Source organism: Eriocheir sinensis, chromosome 5, assembly GCF_024679095.1.
Source record: "Eriocheir sinensis breed Jianghai 21 chromosome 5, ASM2467909v1, whole genome shotgun sequence".
In the NCBI taxonomy this organism is placed as follows: domain Eukaryota; kingdom Metazoa; phylum Arthropoda; class Malacostraca; order Decapoda; family Varunidae; genus Eriocheir; species Eriocheir sinensis.
In genome coordinates this window covers 15,296,379-15,319,249 of record NC_066513.1, presented here as the reverse complement: position 1 = coordinate 15,319,249, position 22,871 = coordinate 15,296,379, and the positions used below count along the sequence as shown (strand labels likewise).

General features: G+C 42.6%; 1 protein-coding gene across 1 annotated transcript in view; it reads right to left on the bottom strand.

Moving 5' to 3' along the window:
* Positions 1–2,744: 2,744 nt before the first annotated feature.
* The window catches only part of LOC126984601 (protein bric-a-brac 2-like), a 93,205-nt gene continuing 73,078 nt past the window's right edge, over positions 2,745–22,871 (bottom strand). The window contains exon 2 of the mRNA XM_050838390.1: positions 2,745–2,768. Within this exon, the coding sequence (XP_050694347.1) occupies positions 2,760–2,768 (9 nt within the window). The 3' untranslated portion in view covers positions 2,745–2,759. The remainder of the gene's footprint in view (positions 2,769–22,871) is intronic.

Genomic DNA, 22,871 nt, shown 5'->3' with positions numbered 1-22,871 from the left:
GAAGGACAGATGGAAAGAGACATGCAGTAAAAAAGATAATCCTCACTCTCACTCTATTTCATTTCTCGGTATAAAGTAGAAATTGGGGCGGCTGCAGCACCGACTCCAAGGCAACGTGGTAATCAGAGCTACAATTGGAGGGCGGGACTTTCGCACACCCATGATCTCCTACTCTTCTCCTTCCTGTCATCCCTCATCCCTTCCTACGGGGGTTACCTTGATCATACAGGCAAAACAATGATGTGAGGTGGAGAATAAGGATGATGATTATGAGGAGGAGGAGGAGTGTGGATGAAAGACAAGCAATAGCGGGTGTATATGGACGTGCGCCTTCTACTACGTACTACTATAATCTCCTCAGACGTTATCGCAAGCCACTCCCCCCTTTTCCACCAGTGTCCTACGTCTGGCACCACCGGGAGTGGAATGTGTTGAGATATAGAAATGGAATAGAATGAAAGTGATTTCGTGATGGGAAAGGAAAGAGAACGAAGAAAACAAGTGACAGCAAAATGAAGGAATAATTACTAGGAAGACAATGTCATAGACTCCGTATCCTTGACGGGTGTCGGCGGAACCGCCTAAATATTAGGCGGGCAAATTCTCAAAACAAAACTAAGGCGTCCTGACTTTATTTTTTTTACCTAGCCTCACCAAATTTTGCATGTAGCCCCCCACTGGTAATGCGTATGGACCCATGAAGTCACATTTTCATTTCAGTTTGTTTTAGTATCAATAAGATAAACAAAAAAACTTAAGCACCGCTAAAACACAACACTATAATCAGTTTCTGACTTTTAAAGCCAATCTTGCTTGAGAGAGAGAGAGAGAGAGAGAGAGAGAGAGAGAGAGAGAGAGAGAGAGAGAGAGAGAGAGAGAGAGAGAGAGAGAATTATTTCTCTTAAAAAAAGTTATATACTGCAAAATAATAGCCTAGTTTTCTTAAATGCATAATAGTTTAGTAAGCGTAAATGTAAGATAATAGCCAATATAGTTTCATAAATACAAAAGAATCGCTTAGTATTTTTAAATGCAAAATAATAGCTTAGTAATCTTAAATGCAAAATAATAGCCTAGATTCCTAAATGCAAAATAATTGCTTAGTATTCCTAAATGCAAAATAATAGCCTAGATTCCTAAATGCAAAATAATAGCTTAGTATTCCTAAATGCAAAATAATAGTTTAGTATTCCAAAATGCATAATAGCCTACTATATAGTTTCCTAAATGCAAAATAATAGCCTAGTCTCCTAAACGCAAAATAATAGCTTAGTATTCGTAAATGCAAAAATTATTGTTTGGTATTCCTAAATGCAAAATAATAGCCTAGTATTCATGAATTGAAGTTAATAACATATTTTTCCTAAATGCTAAATAATAGCCTACTGTTCATGAATGCAAAATAATAGCCTGGTTTAACTAAATGCAAAATTATTAGCTAGTGTACAGAGTAAAATTATAATGTATTTGTCTTGACTACTTCATTGTCTTATTAGTCAGTTATTACAGATTGTACAACTTTTTCCACTTATAATTTTTTACAGAAGTTGTAGATACGGTATAACATTAGAAAACCTTACACCATGCGAATAAAATCCAATATCTATTCCTCAAAACAACTCATCTCGTTCCAAGGAGATCACGACCCCCAGGTTAAGAACCGCTGAATTAGAAGCAAGAAACAATAAAACAATATCAGCGACAGCAAGGGAGGGTAGCGCGGAGTACTACTTACTTGAAACACAGGGTGTTTGTTACTAACCGACAATGCGCCAGTGTTGCCCGCCTATCCAGCGAGCTGTTACGGCAAAGCCCTCCCGACACCCGTCAAGAATACGGAGTCTATGGCAATGTAAATACTGAGAGGGAACGAGTAACAAAGTGAGCATACAAAAGGAAAAGAAAACGAAGACAAAATGGTATAATTATGAGACAAAAAAGTAGTTTTCATGGCAAGAGGAAGATCAGAAACTAAACTGATAATAAAGGAAATTTAACATGCTACTACTGAAAATAAGACAAAGATAAGTGGATAGAGTGATAGATAAACAAACAAACAAAAATTAGGGCAAAGTAGAAAAAAATCAACAGAAGACAATTTGCAGGTAAGTGGAGCAAGTGTAAACAGGTGTTGTGTTGGTGGTGTTGGTAATGACACGTGAAAATCTGCACGTATTAGACAGGTGTGTGGGAACGAGGAGTCCGTGCAGTGAGCAGGTGTTGAACTCACCTGTACGCCCCCGTGTGTTTGTCCCCACCCCATTTGCACGCTCTCCTTCTACCTGTCCCTCTCTCTAACTTCCTCTTTGACTACCTTATATATTTATTTTCCTTAGTCTAACTTCCTTCTTCCTTGGCACCCTTATATCTTTCTAAACTTCTCTCTCTCTCTCTCTCTCTCTCTCTCTCTCTCTCTCTCTCTCGTTTCTCCTTCCCGCCCCCTGCTCCTTCTTCTACCTCTCACTTCCTTCTTCGTTGCCACCCTCCCATCTTTCTTCCCCTTTACCTCTTCCCCTACCTATTTAGTTCAACATTTCATTTTCTAAACACTTTCTTTTCTCGTTTCTCTTATCTCAATATCTTTCTCTATTTATCTATCTCCCTCTCTCAGTCAGTCAGCCAAATAAATGTTTCAGCCCCTCGGAACAAAAACACCGTTCAAACCACAACAGCTAACAATTACAGGTAAATAATAAAGGAATAATCGAAGGTGGAATAGCTCACCGCGTGCAGGTGTTGGCCAGGTGACGCAGCGCTCATTAACTTACCTGTAAAGAGACGAAAAGAAGATTATTAATTATTAGCATCACTGTTGTTGCTGAAGGAAGACTTACGGCGAAAAGGAATCAATTGCGTCATCCGTCATCATCAGAGAGAGAGAGAGAGAGAGAGAGAGAGAGAGAGAGAGAGAGAGAGAGAGAGAGAGAGAACAAAGCCAAGCCGTAGTAGTGGTGCAGCTGGATAAAATTACATCATTTTTTATATTCTCTATGATGCGTTAACTTACAAATTTGGCTTAATAGCGCTATATCAATTTACTTAATAATCTCTCTCTCTCTCTCTCTCTCTCTCTCTCTCTCAGGACGAAGTAAACCAAACAAAAAATCTAACAATAAAAACAATAGAACGAGAGATAGCTGGAAAGTCAGTAATAATAATAATAATGATAATAATAATAATAATAATAATAATAATAATAATAATAATAGGAGGAGGAAGAGGAGGAAGAGAAAGAGGAATAGGAGGCAGGAAGAATGAAAAGGGAAGAAGTGAAATGAACTCCCGCTAATAATAATAATAATAATAATAATAATAATAATAATAATAATAACAACAAAGGCTCCCCCCCACCCCCACCCCCGTTGCCGCCTTGCCGTCTTATCTTCCTCGCCCGCGATTCGAATAATTCTAAGAGTCATCTTTCACGGTTCGAGGTTTCGTTGTTCGCGTTCGTACCCGCCACTGCCTTACACACACACACACACACACACACACAGCAAATCCTCACGTAGTAACCAACCTCCCCCTCCTCCCTTTCCTCCTCCTCCTCCTCTCCTTCTCCTTTTCCTCCTCCTCCTCCTCCCCTTTGCTCCTTTTCAAATCTTTCCTTTTTTCTTTTTTTTTCTTTGTCTGATTCCGTTCTCTTCTCTTTCTCCATCTTGCTTACTCTTTTTTTTTGGTCATGGAGAGAGAGAGAGAGAGAGAGAGAGAGAGAGAGAGAGAGAGAGAGAGAGAGAGAGAGAGAGAGAGAGAGAGAGAGTTTGGGAATCTTCAGTTTACATCGAAATTTTTATGAAGCTTCCCGACAAATGAAAATGGCGACAGACACACACAAACACACACACACGGAGACCTGACAATAGACCCTGAATTGATCCGTTTCAGGCTAAAACACACACACACACACACACACACACACACACAGGCAAACAAGTGTCGAATTCCTCTCACGACACTTCGGCGGATTTTGCCAGGAAAAGGAGGAGGAGGAGGAGAAGAAAAATCTGAGAAGTGAAGCAGAAAAATGAAGGAAAAGGCGGAGGAGAAAAAAAAATCAGACGGTAAAGACACGTAAAAAAAAAAAAAGACGAATAGACAGACAAAGAGAGAGAGAGAGAGAGAGAGAGAGAGAGAGAGAGAGAGAGAGAGAGAGAGAAGGGGGATCAGTCGCCTTATAAACTTAGACAATTCATTTAAACTTGAGCGGGACGGCTAAGGAGCAAGGAACCCTCATCTTCCCCATCAACATCAACGCTACATAAATTCATCAACACGACCCCTTCAAGAATTACCCCGAAAAAAGGGGAAAAAATAATGGTATGGAGTTTTTTGAGTCTTTATACACGTTCCCTTTCTTCTACTTCTACTACTAACTCCTTTCTTCTTCCTTTCTTTATCCTATCCTTTCATTCCCTTTTTTTTGGGGGGTGGGGGGTCCCTTTTCATACTTGCTTTTTCTTATGTAATTATTTTTGCCTCCCCTTCTTCTACTAACTCCTCTCTTCTTCCCTTCTTTATCCCTCCCTTTCTTTTTCCTTCTTTTTTGTCTCATTTTCATTCTTGGGTTTCTTCTTCTTTTTCCTTCTTCCTTCCTTATTCGACTTTTCCGTGACTTCTCCCCTCTTCCTTTGTTTATTTTGCTCTTTTCTTTTCTCTCCTTGGTCCTTTCTTTCCTTCCTTCCTTCACTTCACGTTCTCAAGACTTCATTTCACTTATTTTCTTTCTTCCCGTTCCTCTCCTTTCGCCCATTTTTTCCCTCCTTCGTTCCTTTCTTCCTTCCTTCCTTCCCCTCTTTCCTTACCTTCCTTAAGAGTTTACTTGTTATCCTTTCCTCTTTCCCGTTCGTTCTCTCTACTTTACCCCAACCTCCTCCTCCTCCTCCTCCTGCTCCTCCCGTCACTCACCCAAACGGACCCGTAATGTTTGTTGGAGAATAAAAAAGGACGCACATCCATCAATGCAGATAATGGATCATCGATGCAATATAAAAAGAGAAAGAAAATGAAAAAAAGGAAGAATAAAGAATAGCAAAAGAACCAGAAAGAAAACGGAAATAAATAATAAGACTTGAGAAGGCGGGACGAAACAGAATTTGACGGAGGAGTAATGTCAATCTATCCCAAAATGGCTTCGGGAAATGTATATAGCAAGACAAAAAGAAAAAAGAAAAAAGAAAAAAAAAAGAAATGGAAGAAATGGAGAAGAGGAGGAATGGAAAAGGGTGGAGAAAGGGGGGCTAATATGGGATAGAGAAAGTAAGAGGGAAGGAGAAGGAAAGGAAAGATAAGGAAGGAAAAGAAAAAAAAAGAAAAAGAGGAAAGGTGGAATGGAAAAGGATGGGAGAAAGGGGGTAAAGATGGGATAGAGAAAGGTATAACGCCAAGAGAAGAAGGGGAGAGGAAAGGAGAAGGAAAGGAAAGGAAAGAAAAGGAAGAAGGCAAGGGGAGAGAAGGGAGGGGGAAAGGAAAGAATGGAAGGCAAATGAGGAAGAGGAAAGGAGAGGGAAAGAAAAGGAGGAAGGAAAGAAGGAAAGAGAAAGGAGGGTAGAAGAATGGAATGGAAGGCAAACGAAGAAGAGGAAAGGAAAGATGAGGAAGAAAGAAAAGAAAAAGGAGGGGAAAAAGAAAGAAATGGAAAGGCAGGAGAAGGCAAGACTAAAAAAAGAAGAAAAATAAGAGGTAGAGAGGAAAGATGAGGAAAAAAGAAAAAAAGAAAAGGAGGGGAAAAGGAAAGAATGGAAGGGCAAAAAGGAGGACGCAAGACAAAAAAAAAAAAATAAGAGGATGAGAGGAGGACAAACAGGACAGGCAAAAGCATATGATAAATCAATGTGTAGGAACGCCGCTGCTGCTGCTGCCCGGGACGGATGGCGAGACAAACACCAGAACAGTAAATAAGCTCAAGACGAACGGTAAACAGACGGAAATAAAACTACGCGAGGAAAGACGAAAGAGACGCATGACGAGCCGAAAGTAATGGCAAATAAGTATAAGAGAGAAACAAATAGGGGTAGAAAAAAATAAATGACACGAATAGGATACAAAGAAAAAAGGCAAAGCGTATGATGAAGAGTAGAATATATTAAAATGTAAGAGAAATAGAAGTTAGATGTTGGACCAAATATACAACGTGAAAAAAACGGAAAGCAGACAATGGAAAAATATATTCTTCTATACATCAGTTCTAAAGAAAATAACAAACGATAACTAGACCAAAGAAAACCATGATTAAAAGAAGAAGAAAAAAGTAATAAACAAGACCAAAAAGGAAAAAAGAGAAAAAATGAACAAGACATACCCGGGTATTCCAAACAATAACTAAAAGAATTAAAAGAAGATGATTAAAGAAAAAAAAAGATAACATACAATCCCCAAAACAAAGAAAAATAAATAAAAACAAAGATAAAGATGGATAAAAATAAAGAAAGATAAAGAAAAAAATTTAAGAAAAAGACGGAGATAAAACAAAAGAAAAAAAAAGATAAAAAAAAACATGGTGATTTTAAACTATACATAAAAGTGATCGAAAAAAAAATAAAACACGAGTCAATAGGTGAACCGCGAGGCCTCACATGAACCCTTGTTTCGAGACGCCGTTTTCTGAGTGAACCTTCAATTAAGCCTGACGTGGAGGGGGTGAAGAGAGGGAGGGAGAAAGACGGTGGAGGAGGGAGAGAGAAAGGAATGGAAGGGAGAGGAGAGAGTGCAAGGGTGGAATGGAAACGAGTGAAAGGAAGATGGGAGAGAAAGAGGAGGAAAAAGGGAGAGGAAGACGGTGGAGGAGGAAGAGAGGGAAGAAAGGAGTGAAAGGGAGTAAAGGAGAAATGGTGAACATGAGACAGGAAGTGGGAGAAAGGAGGTTGACAAGGGAAAGGAGGGAAGAGGAAAGGAGAAGAAAAGGAAAGAGAAAAGGAAAATATGGAACGTCACAAGGAGGGAAGAGAAGAGATGGAAGGAAGAAAGGGGGAGAAACGAGGAGGGAGGGAAAAAGGAGAGAATGGAAGCTGAAAAAGAAAAATAAGACGAATGAGGAGACAAGATAGAAATTAAGTGGAGCGAAATTGATACAGAACGACCAAAACAAAATTTAAAGGAAAGTAAAGAAAAAAATACCAATAAAAAATAATAACTGACCACAAAATATCCAGTCAAACAAAAGCAATAAAAAATTAATAATCAAAAACAAAACAAGAAAAATTAAAAGAAAGGAAGAAAATATAGGAAGACACTAAAACAACAACAGCCAGACCAAAAGAAAAGGATGAAGGAGGGAATCAATGAAGAGAGTTGGAAGGCAGGCAGCAGAAGAAGAAGGGAAGGCAGAGAGAAGAGGGACGAAGGGAAGAAGGGAGAGGAGACAAAGCTGCAGGAGAGAGACTCAAGGTATTTCATCCGATTAACGAATTCACATGTGGCGCTTGTGGCCGTCTGAGTGACTGAAGGAGGGGAAGAAGAGGAGGAAGAGGAGGAGGAGGAGGAGGAAGGAGGAGGAAGAGGAGGAGGAGGAAGAAGAAAGAAGGGTAGAAGGATAGAGAGGGATTGAAGAAGAGTGGTAGAAAGCGCAGAAATTGGGAAATCAGAAAAGAAAAAAAAGAAATAGGTAACTCAAAAAAATAGGAAAGACAGAGAGAGGTATTTAGGAAGAAAGTGGCAAAGCGTAGAAATGAAATAAGCAAAAGGAAAATAATGAAAACAGGGCAACTTAGAAATGGAAAAGATGACAAAGGGTTACAAAAGGAAAGGAAAGGCGAGGAAGAGAAAAATGGAAGGTAGAAACAGATAAAAAGGAGACGAAAGAGCGGTTTGAACAGGAAGAGATGAAAAAAATCAATAAAAATAAAGACTAATGATAAATGAGTTAGCGGCAATTAATAAAAGCAAATATAACGTTATACATACAAAAATATACTAATAGCGTAAAATAAACTAACTTAAAAGGACACAAAATAGAGTTACAAACATAGTGAGAGAATATGGACAAGGGGAGGAGATACAAGGAAGAGAAAATAAAGAGAGGGAACAGAGGAAGGAAGAGAGAAAGGGAAGAGGTGCCAAGATAAAACAATGCATGACAGTCGGAAGGGAGATTAAGTGGAGGAAGAGGAAGAGGAGGAAGAGGAGGAAGAGCGGTACGAACGGGGAGGAGGAGGAGGAGGAGGAAGAGAAGGAAAGGAAGACAGAAGTGAAATAATAAAGAAAAGGATAAAACAGAAGACAGAAAAATGGCCAACAAAATAATATTAATGGCGAATGAAACGAGAGAGAGAGAGAGAGAGAGAGAGAGAGAGAGAGAGAGAGAGAGAGAGAGAGAGAGAGAGAATGGTCACACAGAGAGAAACGAGAGAGACAGTAGAGGGGGAGGGAGACGGGAATGAAAGTATAAGAGAATGGGGGGTGAGGAAGGATGGAGGGGGGAGGAACCGATTACGGGGGAATGGACACTTCCCGGTTGACTGACAGGAGAGGAGGAGGAAGAAGAGGAGGAGGAGGAAGAGGAGGAGAGAGAGTGAGGGGGGTGATGGAGGAAGGGAAGGAGTGCAGGAGTGAAGGCCCGTATCAGAGGAACACTTAAAGATCAGCTGATGAAGGGGTGTAAACAAAGATCAGCTGTTTAAGGGGTAACTCAGCCACTTCGACCTAACAATGGGACTCTTTATACCCAGGAACAGAGACGGACACACGGCCAATAAAACGAGGGAGGAAAACAAGCACATCACACCTTGGCACACACACACACACACACAAGCTCTTGGTATGTGAGTTTCGTTCCTCCTGCCGCGTTTCTTCTTCCTCCAGAAACGTTTCATCTCGCTTGGGACGTTTCATTGCCCTTCATCCCTCCCATCTCTCTCTCTCTCTCTCTCTCTCTCTCTCTCAACCAACGACCTTACACTCACCGACAACCTCTTACAGTAGAATCACATTACTCCTCACAACACCCTTCCTCTTCCTCTCCTCCTCCTCTTCATTTTAGTCCTCTTCCACCGCAGCCACTTACCCTGAAAACCACCACCCCCTTCCCCCTCCCTGACCCCCCGAACCCCCCACGCCTAAGCCACTCCTCTGCACAATAACCAACTCACACGAAATACTTTAATTAGCACAACGAAAGTCAGTCACCTTCTTAGCCCATTCAAACGCGCCAACGAGGAGGAAGAAGAAGAGGAGGAGGAGGAGGAGGAGGACGGGGGGTAAGGGAGGTAGAGCGAACGAGCGAGAGAGGAGGAGGAAGTTATAGCGAACGAGCGAATGAGAGAGGAAGAGAAAGGAGAAAAGCAGGTGGAGGAGGAGGAGGAGGAGAAGGGTGGTTTTCCTCGCTCTACCAAACATTCTCTATAATAATCTTGCCTCACGCCGCGTTAGCTCCCAATCCTTTGCCATCAATAACATGTATACGAGTATTCACTCCGCCTGACACCTGATTCGAAAGAGAGAGAGAGAGAGAGAGAGAGAGAGAGAGAGAGAGAGAGAGAGAGACGGGGCATGGATTCCGCGAAGCTGTGAAAAGATTGTGTGTGTGTGTGTGTGTGTGTGTGTGTGTGTGTGTGTTGGATCTGCCTGCCTGTCAATTCTATTCTCTTTTTCTCTATTTCCATTCTTCTGTATCTTTCTTACGTTTTCTTCTATTTATTTTTCTTTATCTTCCTCTTCTTCCCCTCCTCCTCCTCCTCGTCTTCTCGTTCTTTATTTCCATTCCTTTCTTACGTTTTGTTTTCTAACATTTGTACTATTTTTCTTTAGTTTCTTCTCCTCCTCCTCCTCCTCCTCCTCGTTTCTTCGTATTCTTCCACAACAGACAGTAAGTTAAATCAATGATGCAAATATTATTCCAAAAATATATTATGTAGTAGTAGTTTATTTTGTGCGGCCTTCGTTGTTGCATTCTCTCTTTTCTTATCTTTTGCAACTATCTCTAAAAACAACGGTGGGCTTTTATTTTCGCGCCTTTGTCTCGCCTTTTCCTCTCTTTTCTTCATCTCTTTGTACCGGGCCGTCTGTTTGTCTGTCTGTCGCTGTATCTAACTATCTATCGCCGGATCTATCTCGTAAATAACAGAGCTACAACAAGGCATAGGATGAGGAGGAGGAGGAGGAGGAGGAGGGGAAGGGGGGAAGAGTGGGAGGCTGAGAAGTAGGGGGGATCATGCTCTCTCTCTCTCTCTCTCTCTCGATAAATCATTGGCTGAAGGTGGTCGTGTCTCTCCCTCTTGGGGGGCGTTGCTTCTCACTATTATCACACACTAATTTCACCACTCTCTCTCTCTCTCTCTCTCTCTCTCTCCCGGAAAATATAACTGAAATATTTAACGAAACTGAGGGAGAAAAAAAAAAGGAAAAGGAAAGCCAAATAACACGATATAAATGCGCGTGGCTACGGTGCCCATCTCCGTCGCATAGGCGCAGTCAAAGGGCCAGTGTGACATCCGGGTTACAACTGTTTATCTTCGCCAGGTTTGCCCAGGTACCCAAATACCGACCAGCCCGAAACGAAGGACGAACAACTGATTAAGATTTATGCAGACTGCCCGGCCGGGATTCGAACACGTGCCCACAGATTCGTAGCTAGGCACGGTATCCACTGCACCACGTAAGTTGTTTTGAGTCTTGAGCAAATTCCACCCCAACCGTACATAGTCTACCATAATGCCTATTGCTTTATATAACGACCAGTACAATAACCAACTACCCCAAGCCGAAGGGAAGGGTAGGGGGTTATATGACGGCGAAGCCACAAACAGGGGCAGCAGGAGTCTTCATGTCTCTCTTCTACTGGCACACACTTCCTTATGTTGGTGTCCTGCCGTGTTATACGTGGACCAATTACATAAAAACATAAGAACATAAGAACGTAAGGAGTCTGCAAGAGGCCGGTTGGCCTATACAAGGCAGCTCCTGTACACTCAACCCCACCTTACCTCACCATCCATGGCTTTATCTAACCTCTTCTTGAATGTATCTATGGTATTGGAACCCACAACATGGCTCCCAAGCCTGTTCCATTCGTCCACCACTCTACTGGTGAACCAATTCTTGCCTATGTCTTTGTTGAATCTTAATTTGTCTAACTTAAAACCATTGCCACGCGTCCTACCTGGCTCTTTTACTCTCAAAATCTTGTGTGGGCCGCAACCGAGTGGCTAGTGTGCACACTGTGCAGGGTGCACCTACTCACCATTTTTCGTGGCGACGATTTTCTGTGGTGGCCACTGACCATGTCTCGTGTGAACCCAGCCTAGATTTTTGTCTTTTCTGATCTGTTTTCTGTTGTTTCTGTAGAGATGACACCATTGCCTTCAGTATACCTTCCCTTTACAACGTGTAATGAACGTGTCGTTACCTAGGTCATCTGGTTATTAAGATGGTCAGTACTGTCTTGCTGGCCCCAGTCCCCGCCTCTGGACCCTCGGGATCTCCAGCACCGCCGTGAACGCCCCGGGGGAGTTGAGGCGCTCTGCATGTCGGGACTCCTGGGCCCTGAGCTCGCCAGGGAGACCTTGGACCCCCTGACGCTCCCCAGCCCCGCTGAGGCGAGGAGGGTTGGAGCAAGACTTGACTCTTAAACCACCAGACGGGAATATATAGTTAATCGAAACTACTGTGAAGGCGCCGATCACGGAGTGATCATCCTAAGAATGACCTTGGGATGGTTTTCGGGGCAGCATCCGTTTCCCTCTTATCCTTATTGCTTCCCTTTTTGCTTATTTTGCATATTCCTTGGTAAATGTCCAGAGAGTTGCCCATCTCACTGCGGTACTTCTCACCCTAACCATGGGTTAGATCTCATAATTCTATGCATTTTGAACCCCATATATATGCCTCGCAAATTGATAGAATCGCTGCTACCGATTTTTGAAAAATTAGTGTTTTGTTAATTATTGAAAATCACTCCACGCCTCCAAAATACGATATTACCCCTCCATATTGTACTTAATTGGACGAAATACATGTCCCTTAACCATAATATGATAGCGGAAAAACTAGAAAAAGTGGTAAAGGTAGTGAAAAGGCATGTTATACATACGCGGGCTGTGTTTACATGGCGACGCCATTGCGATGTGAGCAGCGTTGCCAACGATCCGGTTAGCCCACGCATGTGAGACCAGGTCCACCACGCGTGGTTATTTTTTTTTAGAACACGCACCTTTACCCAAAGGCTTTTGTGAAGGTTTGGGCCGGGTGTAGTATTAGGTAGAGGTGCGTGTTCTAAAAAAAAAAATAACCACGCGTGGTGGACCTGTCTCACATGCGTGGGCTAATGGCTAACCTAGCGTACCATCGCTAACCTAGCGTACCATCACTAACCGGATCGTTGGCAACACTGCTCACTTCCCAATATGGCCGCCATCAAAACACATCGCGCGTATGTATAATAAGCTTTTTCACTGGACTATGAAGCCACAGTGGTGGAGAGTGACATTAGGGTGGGTCGGGAGTGACTTGAGTAGGGAAGGAAAGGGGGATCTAGACGTAATAGATGATAGGTGATTTAGTGTCAGGTAGTATTAGTGATATGGTTGGATGCCACAGTCATTAGCGAACAGAGTTGGGGCTAATGACCTCCAAGCTATGGAGCCCTCCATGATTGTGTCGGGAAAATAAACATGGGTGGAGGTATCATTTGTAGTAGTAGTAGTAGAAGTAGTAGTAGTAGTAGTAGTAGTAATAACAGTAGTAGTAATAGTAGTAGTAGTAGTAGTAGTAGTAGTAGTAGTAGTAATAACAGTAGTAGTAGTAATAACAGTAGTAGTAGTAGTAGTAGTAGTAGTAGTAGTAGTAGTAGTAGTAGTAGTAGTAGTAGTAGTAGTAGTAGTAGTAGTAGTAGTAGTAGTAGTAGTAGTAGTAGTGGTAGTAGTAATAACAGTAGTAGTAGTAGTAGTAGTAGAAGCAGTAGTAGTAGTAATAACAGTAGTAGTATATAATGTGTTGCTAACTATGGGAAGAACCCAGTACTTTCTTCTGCGCTTTTTGCCAAGAAAGCACAGATAGCTGCTACCTCTACGAGACTCATAACCCCACGTACTGACCTCATTAGTGGCCGCCACCGAGTGGCTCATGTGCAGGGTGCACCTACTCACCATTTTTCGTGGCGACCATTTTTTGTGGTGGCCACTTTTTGTGGAGGCCACTGACCACTAAAAAGTGTCTCGTGTGAACCCAGCCTAATATTCAAATTTACCTGCCGGCCTCCCTGCTATCACAGCCCAGGTCAGTCTGCTACCCTACATCATTAACCTTACTTTTCGCTGGCCATCTAATTCTACAAACCTATTACTACCAATAACTTTCCTTACAAACCACTCTCAGTCATCCACCATCACCTTACAGCCAGTCACCCATACTCTAGCACACACTTCATCCAAACAGCCATATCCTCCTTAGCTTAAAACCGCTTTTTCCATCACGCCTGCCATATATTCGTTCTGCTAATCCTTACACGATAGACAGCTCTCCCCGGGATCAATAGTTACACCTGATAAGAAAGCGAATAGATAAAGATTGAATGAAAAAAATAGATAGATTGAGATAGACAGTTGAGTAAATGGAAATGAAATGAAAAGTGAATAAAGGTAAGGAGAGACAGAGGAAAAGGATAGATGGAAATATGAGTAAATGGAGAGAATATGAATAGAGGAAAATGAGTAACGGAGAGAGGGAGGAAAAGGAATGGAAACAAACAAGATGGATAGATGAATAGAAACATCAGTAAATGGAGAGAATATGAATAGAGGAAAATGAGTATATGGAGAGAGGGAGGAAAAAGAATGGAAATAAACAAGATGGATAGACGGAGACGGAGAAGTAAATGGCGAGAATATGAACAGAGATAAATGAGTAAATGGGGAGACGGAAAAAGAGAGGAAAAGGAATTAAAACAAAGTAGTAAATGTAATGCGACAGGAAGGAGACAACTGGGAGGAGAAATTAAATAAACCTAACCAAATATACGCGGCCTTTTCCTCTTCCTTTTCTTCTCCTATTTTTCTCTTCCTATTTTTTTCATTTTTTCTCCTTTTTATTGTTATTCTTCTTCCCTTCCTATTTCTTTTAATCAGATTATTTTCTTCCTTTACTTTATTATCTTGTTTTGTCTTAATCTTCCTCCTCTTTCTGTTATTACTATCAATTCTTTTTCCTCCGTTCGTTCTCCTATTCTTCCATTTTACCTTTTTTATCACATTATTATCTTCAAATGTTTCTCTCGTCCTTTTCTTATTCGTCTATCTACTTTATTTTATTCACATTTTCGTTTATATTTTTCGATTTTTCCTTCACATGTATTTATCCTTTATTTATTTTCCTTTTCTCTTAATCTCCATGCATTCACTCCCTCCCATTCTTATTTGTTTCATCCGCATTTCCATTTATTTTCGACTCTTCCATTTTTATTCTCCCTTTTCCTGATTCTCCATCCATTCGTTTCCTCACACTTTTCTCTCTCTTCTCTCTTTTCTCCCTTCCTACACCCTTTTCCCCCTTCCCTCTCTCTCCCCTTCATTCCTTCTCTCATCTCTCCTTCCCTTCTCTTCACTCCCTCACCGGTAGCATCTCCCGCCTCTTCCCTCCCTCTTCTCCTTTCCTAGGCATCTTCCCTCCCTGGCTCCCTTCCTCCCTCTCTCTCCCTCAGCGGTGGTCTTCTCCCTCACCCCATCCGTCACCCCGCCACCCCCCTCACACCATAACTGTCACCCCAACCCGGCATCCGACCTCCTCCCCGCCTCCTCAAACCTCTTCGTTGACTCTTTAATAATACAGCAATTATGGCAAGTGGCTACCGTCCGTCCGCCGGCCCGTGTGTTAGGAGGAGGAAGAGGAGGAGGAGGGAGGTAAGAGGTAGGAGGAGGAGGTGGCGGGCCAATGCTTTTTCCTCGCGGCGATTGGAGCCTGTACACACACACACACACACACACAGACGGGGGTGTATCTATAAGGGAGTGAGAGAGAACCAGTCTTCGAGAGAGTCAAGGAGTGAGTGTAAGAAAAACAATAGTACTAAAAAACCAGGTGCAGAAAAAGACGCTAGCCGCCTCCGGGATGTAGTTTTATAGAAGATAATGCAAGGAAATGTTCGGAGTGGATAGTGAGGACAGGGGAAGAAAAACGAGGAGGAGGAGGAGGTAAGAAGTGGTTGTGGTGGGCGATGACAGGGAAAGTGAAGGAAGAGGAAGGAAAGAAGAGAAGAAAGAAAGGGAGAGGAAAAGATAAGCTTGAGAGGGCAGAGGAACGTGTGTGTGTGTGTGTGTGTGTGTGTGTGGATGACATAAGTGAAGGTCAAGACGAGAGAGAGAGAGAGAGAGAGAGAGAGAGAGAGAGAGAGAGAGAGAGAGAGAGAGAGAGAGAGAGAGAGAGAGAGAGAGAGAGAGAGAGAGAGAGAGAGGCGGGGGAGGGGAAGGGGTTAGGTCATAAATTTAAGTGGTAAACAGCCAGCTCCGTAGGACGCTTGCGGGGGGACGCCAACGCTGCCCTATCGCCTGCCTAAAAACTCTATTATACCCACAACTGCCTACCTCCTTCCCTCTCCTACCCTTCCCTCCCTCCCTCCTTCTCTCCCTCCCGCCAAGCTAATAACACTATCAGCCACGCACCAATTAAAAGGCACTACATCCTTCAGAAGCCACGGGAGGAGAACGAGGAGGAGGTAGTGAAGAGGTGGAGGTGAAAAGCCGCGGTGAAATGACTGGACTTAGTTGTTTTGGGGGGTGAGGCATTTGCCTATTTCGCGCTGGCGGTGTTGAATGGTTGGTGGTGGGAGTGTCATGGGGGTTAACTGGCTTATAATGTGTGGATTTAACTATAAAGGAGGCATTTGGCTATTTCGCATGGGGTATGTTACGATACTTTGCTATAGGTGAGGCATTTGGCTATTTGGGGCAGTGTGTTGGGCTATTGGCGGGTTGGCAGCGGGGGTGTCTTGGCTAACTGGCTTACAATGTGTGGTCAGTCTTCTCGTTTCGCCGCGGCCGTAGCTCACGATTAACTTGACACGATGGGAAAGTTGTGGTGGCATAGAGTGTCTTAAGAGCGTGTTTAGCCTTTGTATATTATTCTGTAGCTTTTGTATCAACTACCACAAATACTACTACAACAATAAGTGTGAAAAGAAGTTGCAACTGTAAAAATAAACGTGATTGTAACAAGAAAACGACAATAACAAAGGCTACAACATTCTCTCTCTCTCCTTTTCTTCCTTCCTTTCACGTCTTCTTTACGCTACTAACCCACTAATTCTTGTTCCTCTTTCTCCCCTCCTCCTCCTCCTCATCTCTCCTCTCCTCTCCTCTCCGCCTCCTATTCTCAGGGGTAACATTGAAGGATTTACGGCTCGGTTTAAGTCACTGATTTCACACCTTCACCTGTCTCCCGCGGCCCAGGGAAGAGGGGGGCAGGTGAGGGAGGGGGAGCAGGAGAGGAGAGTAGAGGTAAAGAGACCGCCAGGTGAGGTAAATGACGCCGAGGTGCTGACACGCGACCCCTCTCTCTCTCTCTCTCAGGACGGTAAGAAAGGTGGGATGTTGATTTCTTTTAACGTATGGAGTGTTTTTGTTGTCTTTGTTGTTGTTTTTCTTTTTTGTACTTTTATTTCTGTTACTGTTTTTTCTTATTTACTGAGACGTAGTAGTAGTAGTAGTAGTGGTAGTAGTAGTGGCAGTAACAGTGGTAGTACATGTAGTAAAAGTTTTTGTAATTGTTGCTGTTGTTTTTGATATCATAATTATTTCTCCTAACGCTGCCGCCGGCGAAGCATCTGTTATAACAATCAAATTAATATAGAAAACGCCGCCGCTATGATAAAAATGAGCGAACGGTCTTCCTACGCCGACACGAACAATGCCATCGCCGTCAAACATAAGGAGCCGAGGGGGAAAAACTGGCACATGAAAAAATAATGACAAGGGATAAAATAACGTAGAATAAAATATGTTGATACCACCACCTTCAACAGCGACGATGAGAGAAAAATTACACTATTACTTCCACTTCATAACTTGACGTAGATGAAGAAAAATAAATATACATAAAAAGAGACTTAAGTAGAACGAGCCACCACACATATTACCTTTGAGAAACAGAGACATACATACATACATAGATACATAGAAACAGATAGATATATGAAGATAGGTAGATAAGAAAAGAAATTACGAAAAAGGAAAAAGGAATGAGACAGACAGACAGAAAATTCGGTACGTAGGTAGATAGGTATAAGGAAGGAGAGAAAAAAAGGAAGGAAGGAGGAAAAAAGGAAAACGAATAAAAGAAAATACTAAGGAGAAACAGAAAAGAACGATAGGAAGGGGAGGGAAAAGAAAGAAAGGAAGACAAAAGGAAAATAAGGAAGCGAGAAAATACACAATAAAAAAATATTAATAGCAATGGAAGAAACAAAAAGGAAAAGAAAAAAGAAAGGAAAGGAAAGGAATAAAGAAAGGCAAAAAGGGAATAGACAAAAGCGAGAAGAAAATCAACAAAGAAAGAAAGACAATAGGAACGGGAGAGAGAGAAAGGAAGGAAAAGGAAAGAAAGAAAATTGGAAAAAGAAATGAAAGAAAGATAACCCTGAAAAGAAAACAATAAGAAAAAGAACACCCACTTAACAGCAACAGGAGGAGAAACACAGAACCACCAAACAAAACAAAAAAAATCTGAAGGGCGGAAAGGAGAGGCGAGGTGAGGCGGCAAGGGAAATATAATAAATACAAACACAATCACGGAAAAAACAACTATATATATAAAAAAAAGAGCGACCCACTCCCTCCCTCCTGGCCGGCCGACTCTCGCCTCTCACACCTGTTGCCGCTGAACCCACAGGCCGCCGCTTTTTTTTTTTCTTTTTTTTACCTTTTTTTTATTCTTTTTATATAATAGACTTTTTCCAATATTTTTTTGCCCTCGCGGCGCGCGTTGAGGAAGACACGTTAGGGGGCAGCGGGAAGAGTGATGCGAGGAGGAGGAGGAGGAGGAGGAGGAGAGAAAGGAGATAACTGCCTGTCTATATTAATGTTCTGTCGATGAAGTGCTTTAAAGAACCAAATAGAATATGAACGGTAGAAGATATAGAGGAGGGAAGAGGAGGAGGAGGGAAGAGGAGGAGGAGGAGGAGGAGGAGGAGGAGGAGGAGGAGGAGGAGGAGGAGGAGGAGGAGGAAAGAAAGGTGAGGATAACTGACCGTCTATTCAAATGCTCTGCCGAAGATGTGCTTTTTAAACTAAATTGAATATGAAGAAGATGAAGATGATGTAGAAGAATGATAAGAAGAAAACGGTAATGATAATGATGATGATAGCAGAGATAATAAGGATGATAAACTGGAGAGAAAATAAAAAGGAAGTAAAATTCAGCCAAATAAAAAATAGATAAATAACGAAACTGTACTACTAAAAAAAATAATAAAAAATAAACTAGTGAATGACAAATCCCAAATCTTCTTAAAAAACACTAAAAATGGGTTTACGGATGCCCCCATTAACTGAATCATTATCCTCATTTATAAGCCATTTATTTCTATTTACCTTCATTATCATATATATCTATATATATATATATATATATATATATATATATATATATATATATATATATATATATATATATATATATCAACGAGGACTTGTAATTTCAAAGTAGGAGTAAAGAATAAAAGAAAAGGTAAGAGGGTTCTGCTAGGACTTAGATTCTCTCTCTCTCTCCCTTCAGCAGTTCCCCACCTTTCCTTCCCCTTCCACCTCTCGTCCCCTTTCTCTCCTTCTCTTTCCTTCCAGCAACCCCCCCCCCCTCCCTCCTCTCGCTCGCTCCTCTTTTCACTCTTAATGTTCCTCCACCTTAAACTAAACACATCTAATGAAGAGTAAACAAGAGAATGTCGAGAAAGAATAGACCGCTACATTTTTCATCAGCTGAGTCGAGCAGGTGATGCCTTTTGTGAAGCCTCATTCAGCGCTCTCCTCCTCCTGCTACTCTTCGTTCTCCTCCTCCTCCTACTCATCTTCCTCATCATTATCATCATTTTACTCTTTCTTTTCTTCCTCATCATCGTTTTCCTCCAACTTATCTTTCTCTTTTTCTTCCTCCTTCTTTTTTTGTGTTTTGAATTTTTGTTCAGTTTTCACTTTTTCTTCTTTTCTTTCTTCTCCTTTTCTTCTTGTTTCTCCTCTTCCTCTTGGACTTTCCTTCTCTTCCTCGTCCTATTCCTATTCCTTTCCTTTGTTATATTCTTCGTCTTCACTTTGCTTTTTCCTCCTCTTCCTCTTTCTCTTGGTCTTTCTCCTCCTCCTCCTCCTCCTACAGATCGTCTTCACCGTAAGTCTCACCTTCGTCATGTCATTCTTCTCCCTCCTCCTCCTCCTTCTCCTCATTATCATTTTCATCTTCCTCGCCGTCCCTCCCAAGTTGATGCCTTTTATTTCCGTCTCCTTTTTCGGTGTGTTTCTCGTTATTAGTGTTATTTGTCAGTCTCTCTCTCTCTCTCTCTCTCTCTCACACACACACACACACACACACACACACACACACACACACACACACACACACACACACACATACATAACCACACACACACACACACACACACACACACACACACACACACACACACTGCTAGATCAGAAACACACTGACGCACACACACACACACACACACACACACACACACACACACACACACACACACACACACACACACTTACCAAGACATAAAGAAACACACTGACGCACACACACACACACACACACACACACACACACACACCTATACACAATGGCCTCCCTAACCTTCGAAGCACCTGGACACTTGAATTCGCTAATTAATATTTCTCAGGTGACCCTCGATTCACCTTCACTGGAGTTGCCCCTTCCCCTCCTCCTCCTCCTCTTCTTCCTTGTCCCTTTCTTCTCCCTCTCTCATGCTTCTTCTTGTTTCTACTCGCTTATGGTCGCTACTCTTCTCTTCTCTGTCTCTCTCTCTTCTTCATTTACCTTTCTGTTCTTTTTCTTCTCCTTCATACTCTTCTTCCCTTCCTCTCTCTTTCCTTATCTCTCATTTTTTTCTATTCATTCTACCAACCTTCTTACCTTCCTTCCTTTCCTTTCGTTACTCTCCATTTCTTTTCATCCCCATCTTTCCTTTGTATTCATTTTCAAACTCCTCCTTTCTTTCTTCCCTTTACCTCTTCGTCCTCTCCTCTTTCTCTCCCTGTCTATAATTCCTTCATTTCGTCACCTCCTCCCTCCTCTTTCTCCCCTTCCTCCGTCTCTCTCTCTCTCTCTCTCTCTCTCTCTCTCTCTCTCTCTCTCTCCTCCATTCTCAATACCAACACATACCTAAATTACTTCAAAACCACCTCTTCTCTCTGTACAATCACCTCTCCCTCTCCCTCTCCCTTCCCCTTCCCCTCCTCCTCCTCCTCCTCCCACCGGCGGGTTACAAGGGCTCAACCGGCGCCTGATAATAGAGAGTATATCGTAAATCAGAGACAAAAGGCAGCGCTGCTCTCCCTCGGCTTCGTGAAAGGGGCGGGTTTGGGGGCACGGCGGATTATATATATGAGATGAGAGCGTTTGCGGGGGAACAAGCGGGGTAAAAGAGAAGCTGTAAAGGGAGGGAAACAGAGGGAAGGTGAGGAAGTGAAGGGAAACAGGGACGGGAAGGTGAGGAAGGAAGGGAGAACATAGGGGAACGTGAGCGAAAGTATGGGAGAGAGAAAGTGAAAGGATGAAGAGTATGGGTTAAAGTGGGAGAGAGAGAGAGAGAGAGAGAGAGAGAGAGAGAGAGAGAGAGAGAGAGAGAGAGAGAGAGAGAGAGAGAGAGAGAGAGAGAGAATGGGAGAGGAAACTGGGAAGATGAGCGAAGGAAAAAAAGAAGCATGGATGAAAATGAGGGAGAGAAAGGGAAGGATAGGAAAAGGAAAGCGAGGAAGGGAGAGCAAGAATGAAAACGAGAGAAAGGAAGAGAATGGGAGAGTGGGAAAGAGGAGGAATGGATAATGGGGGAAATACGGGACGATGTGAGATGTAGAAGAAAAAGGAGGAAGAAGTAAAAATGAATGTGGGAAATGTAGGATAATACGACTAAGAAAAAATGGAGAAAAGGAAGGAGGACAAGGTAAAGAATGAAGAGTAAGGAAACACATAATTGAAATCAGTATACAAAGAAATAGAGTGAAGGAAAGGTGGAGGGACGATAAAGAGGAAGGTGGAGGGAGAAAAAGAAGGGAAGGAACCAAGTGGATAAGAAGAAGGTTAGAAGAGGAAGAAGAAATAAATAAGAAGAGGAAAGGGAGGAATGAAATAATATCCTACGGCTGTTTAGTTTAGTTTTTCCCAATTATTATCATTATATAAGTGTCTCCTCCTCCTTCTCCTCCTCCTCCTATTCCACTTTCTCTTTTTTTCATATCTTTACGGTTCGAAGGTGTAAGGAATGACTTTATTGGGCTATCGATGGGCATCTCTCTCTCTCTCTCTCTCTCATATGGTAGCTCACACCCAGACGCAGGTTAGCTGGACAGACTGAACGAAACCTAAAGAAAACGAAAACAAGACGAAAGAAAATGGGAAACTGCATCTCCTCAGCCTATGGACATCTCACCTCTCCCTCCTTCTCCTCCTCCCCTCCTCCTCCTTCTCTCCCTCCTCCTCCTCTTCTACCTCACCTGCCACACGCACGACCAATCAAACCTCACGTCTACCTGAATACCTCCTCCTCCTCCTCCTTCCTCCACCTTCCCCCCCTCCTCCTTCCTCCAGCTTCCCTCCCCTGCGCCTCCTCCTTCTCTTCCTCTATGTATCCCCCTTCCTTCTTCCCTTCAATCCTACCCCCTACTTTTTTTTTTCTCTTGCAGTTTTATCATTTATTTTTTCTTCTTCCTTTCTTTTTCCTTCTTCATCTTCCTTACTCCCTTACATCCTTCCTCCTTCTCTACAACGCTCTCCTACACTCCTCCTCCTTCTCTCTCTTCCTTCTCTTCTTTCTCTACTAGCCCGTCTTTTAATCCATCTCAAATACACTTCTTTACACTTTTTATTTGCATCCCCTTCTTCGTCTTCCCTTTCCCATCGACTTCCTTCACATCCCTTCCTCCTCTTCACAACCTGGCTCACCACCATTCCTCTATCTCCTCCTCCTCCCACTCAATCCTCCCCAGGGGCTTCGGGCGGCCACCAAATCGGCTAATACGTACTCTGGGCGGCGGGAGGTCTCACGGCGGAGGCCTATGAATGTAAATGCAGTGCTGGTGTTGTCGACTCATGCATATGTATAGTAAAGGCGAGGATTTGCATTTATGTTAAAAGAAATATGATTTTAAATGAGCTTTGCCGACGGGGGGAGGAGGAGGAGGAGGAGGAGGAGGAGTTGTGTATGTATGTATGGGTGGAGTGGATAGTGGTGTTGTTACGCGTCTAGGTGGGTGGGGGTGTGGTTGGGTGGGGGTGGGGTAGATAAGGGTAGGTGTGGTGGTGGTGGTGGTGGTCATTTTTTCTTTGTCTCACTGTTGATGGTGAATAATAGTGAAATGTGAGGTGATGCAGGTAGGCCATGGGTGAGAGAAGAAGAGAAGGGAGAAGTGTGAGGAAAATGAGACAAGAGAAAGAGGAGGAGGATGATTAGGATGAAAAGAACGAGGATGAGGAAGAAGAGGAGTCAGAAAAAAAACGAGGTGGATGAAGAGAACGAAGAGAAGGAAGAACAGATACGAGTAAGGTGGGAATGAGGAGAATGAATAAGAGTAAGAAGTGAAGACGAAGAGAACGCGGAAAAGGAAGAAGAGTGGTGAAGAAAAAGATAAGCATGATGAAGCAAACGAAGAAGAGGAGGAAGAAGAGGTGTGGAAAAGATTATTACGAAGAGAACGAGAATAACAAAGAGGAGTGAAGAA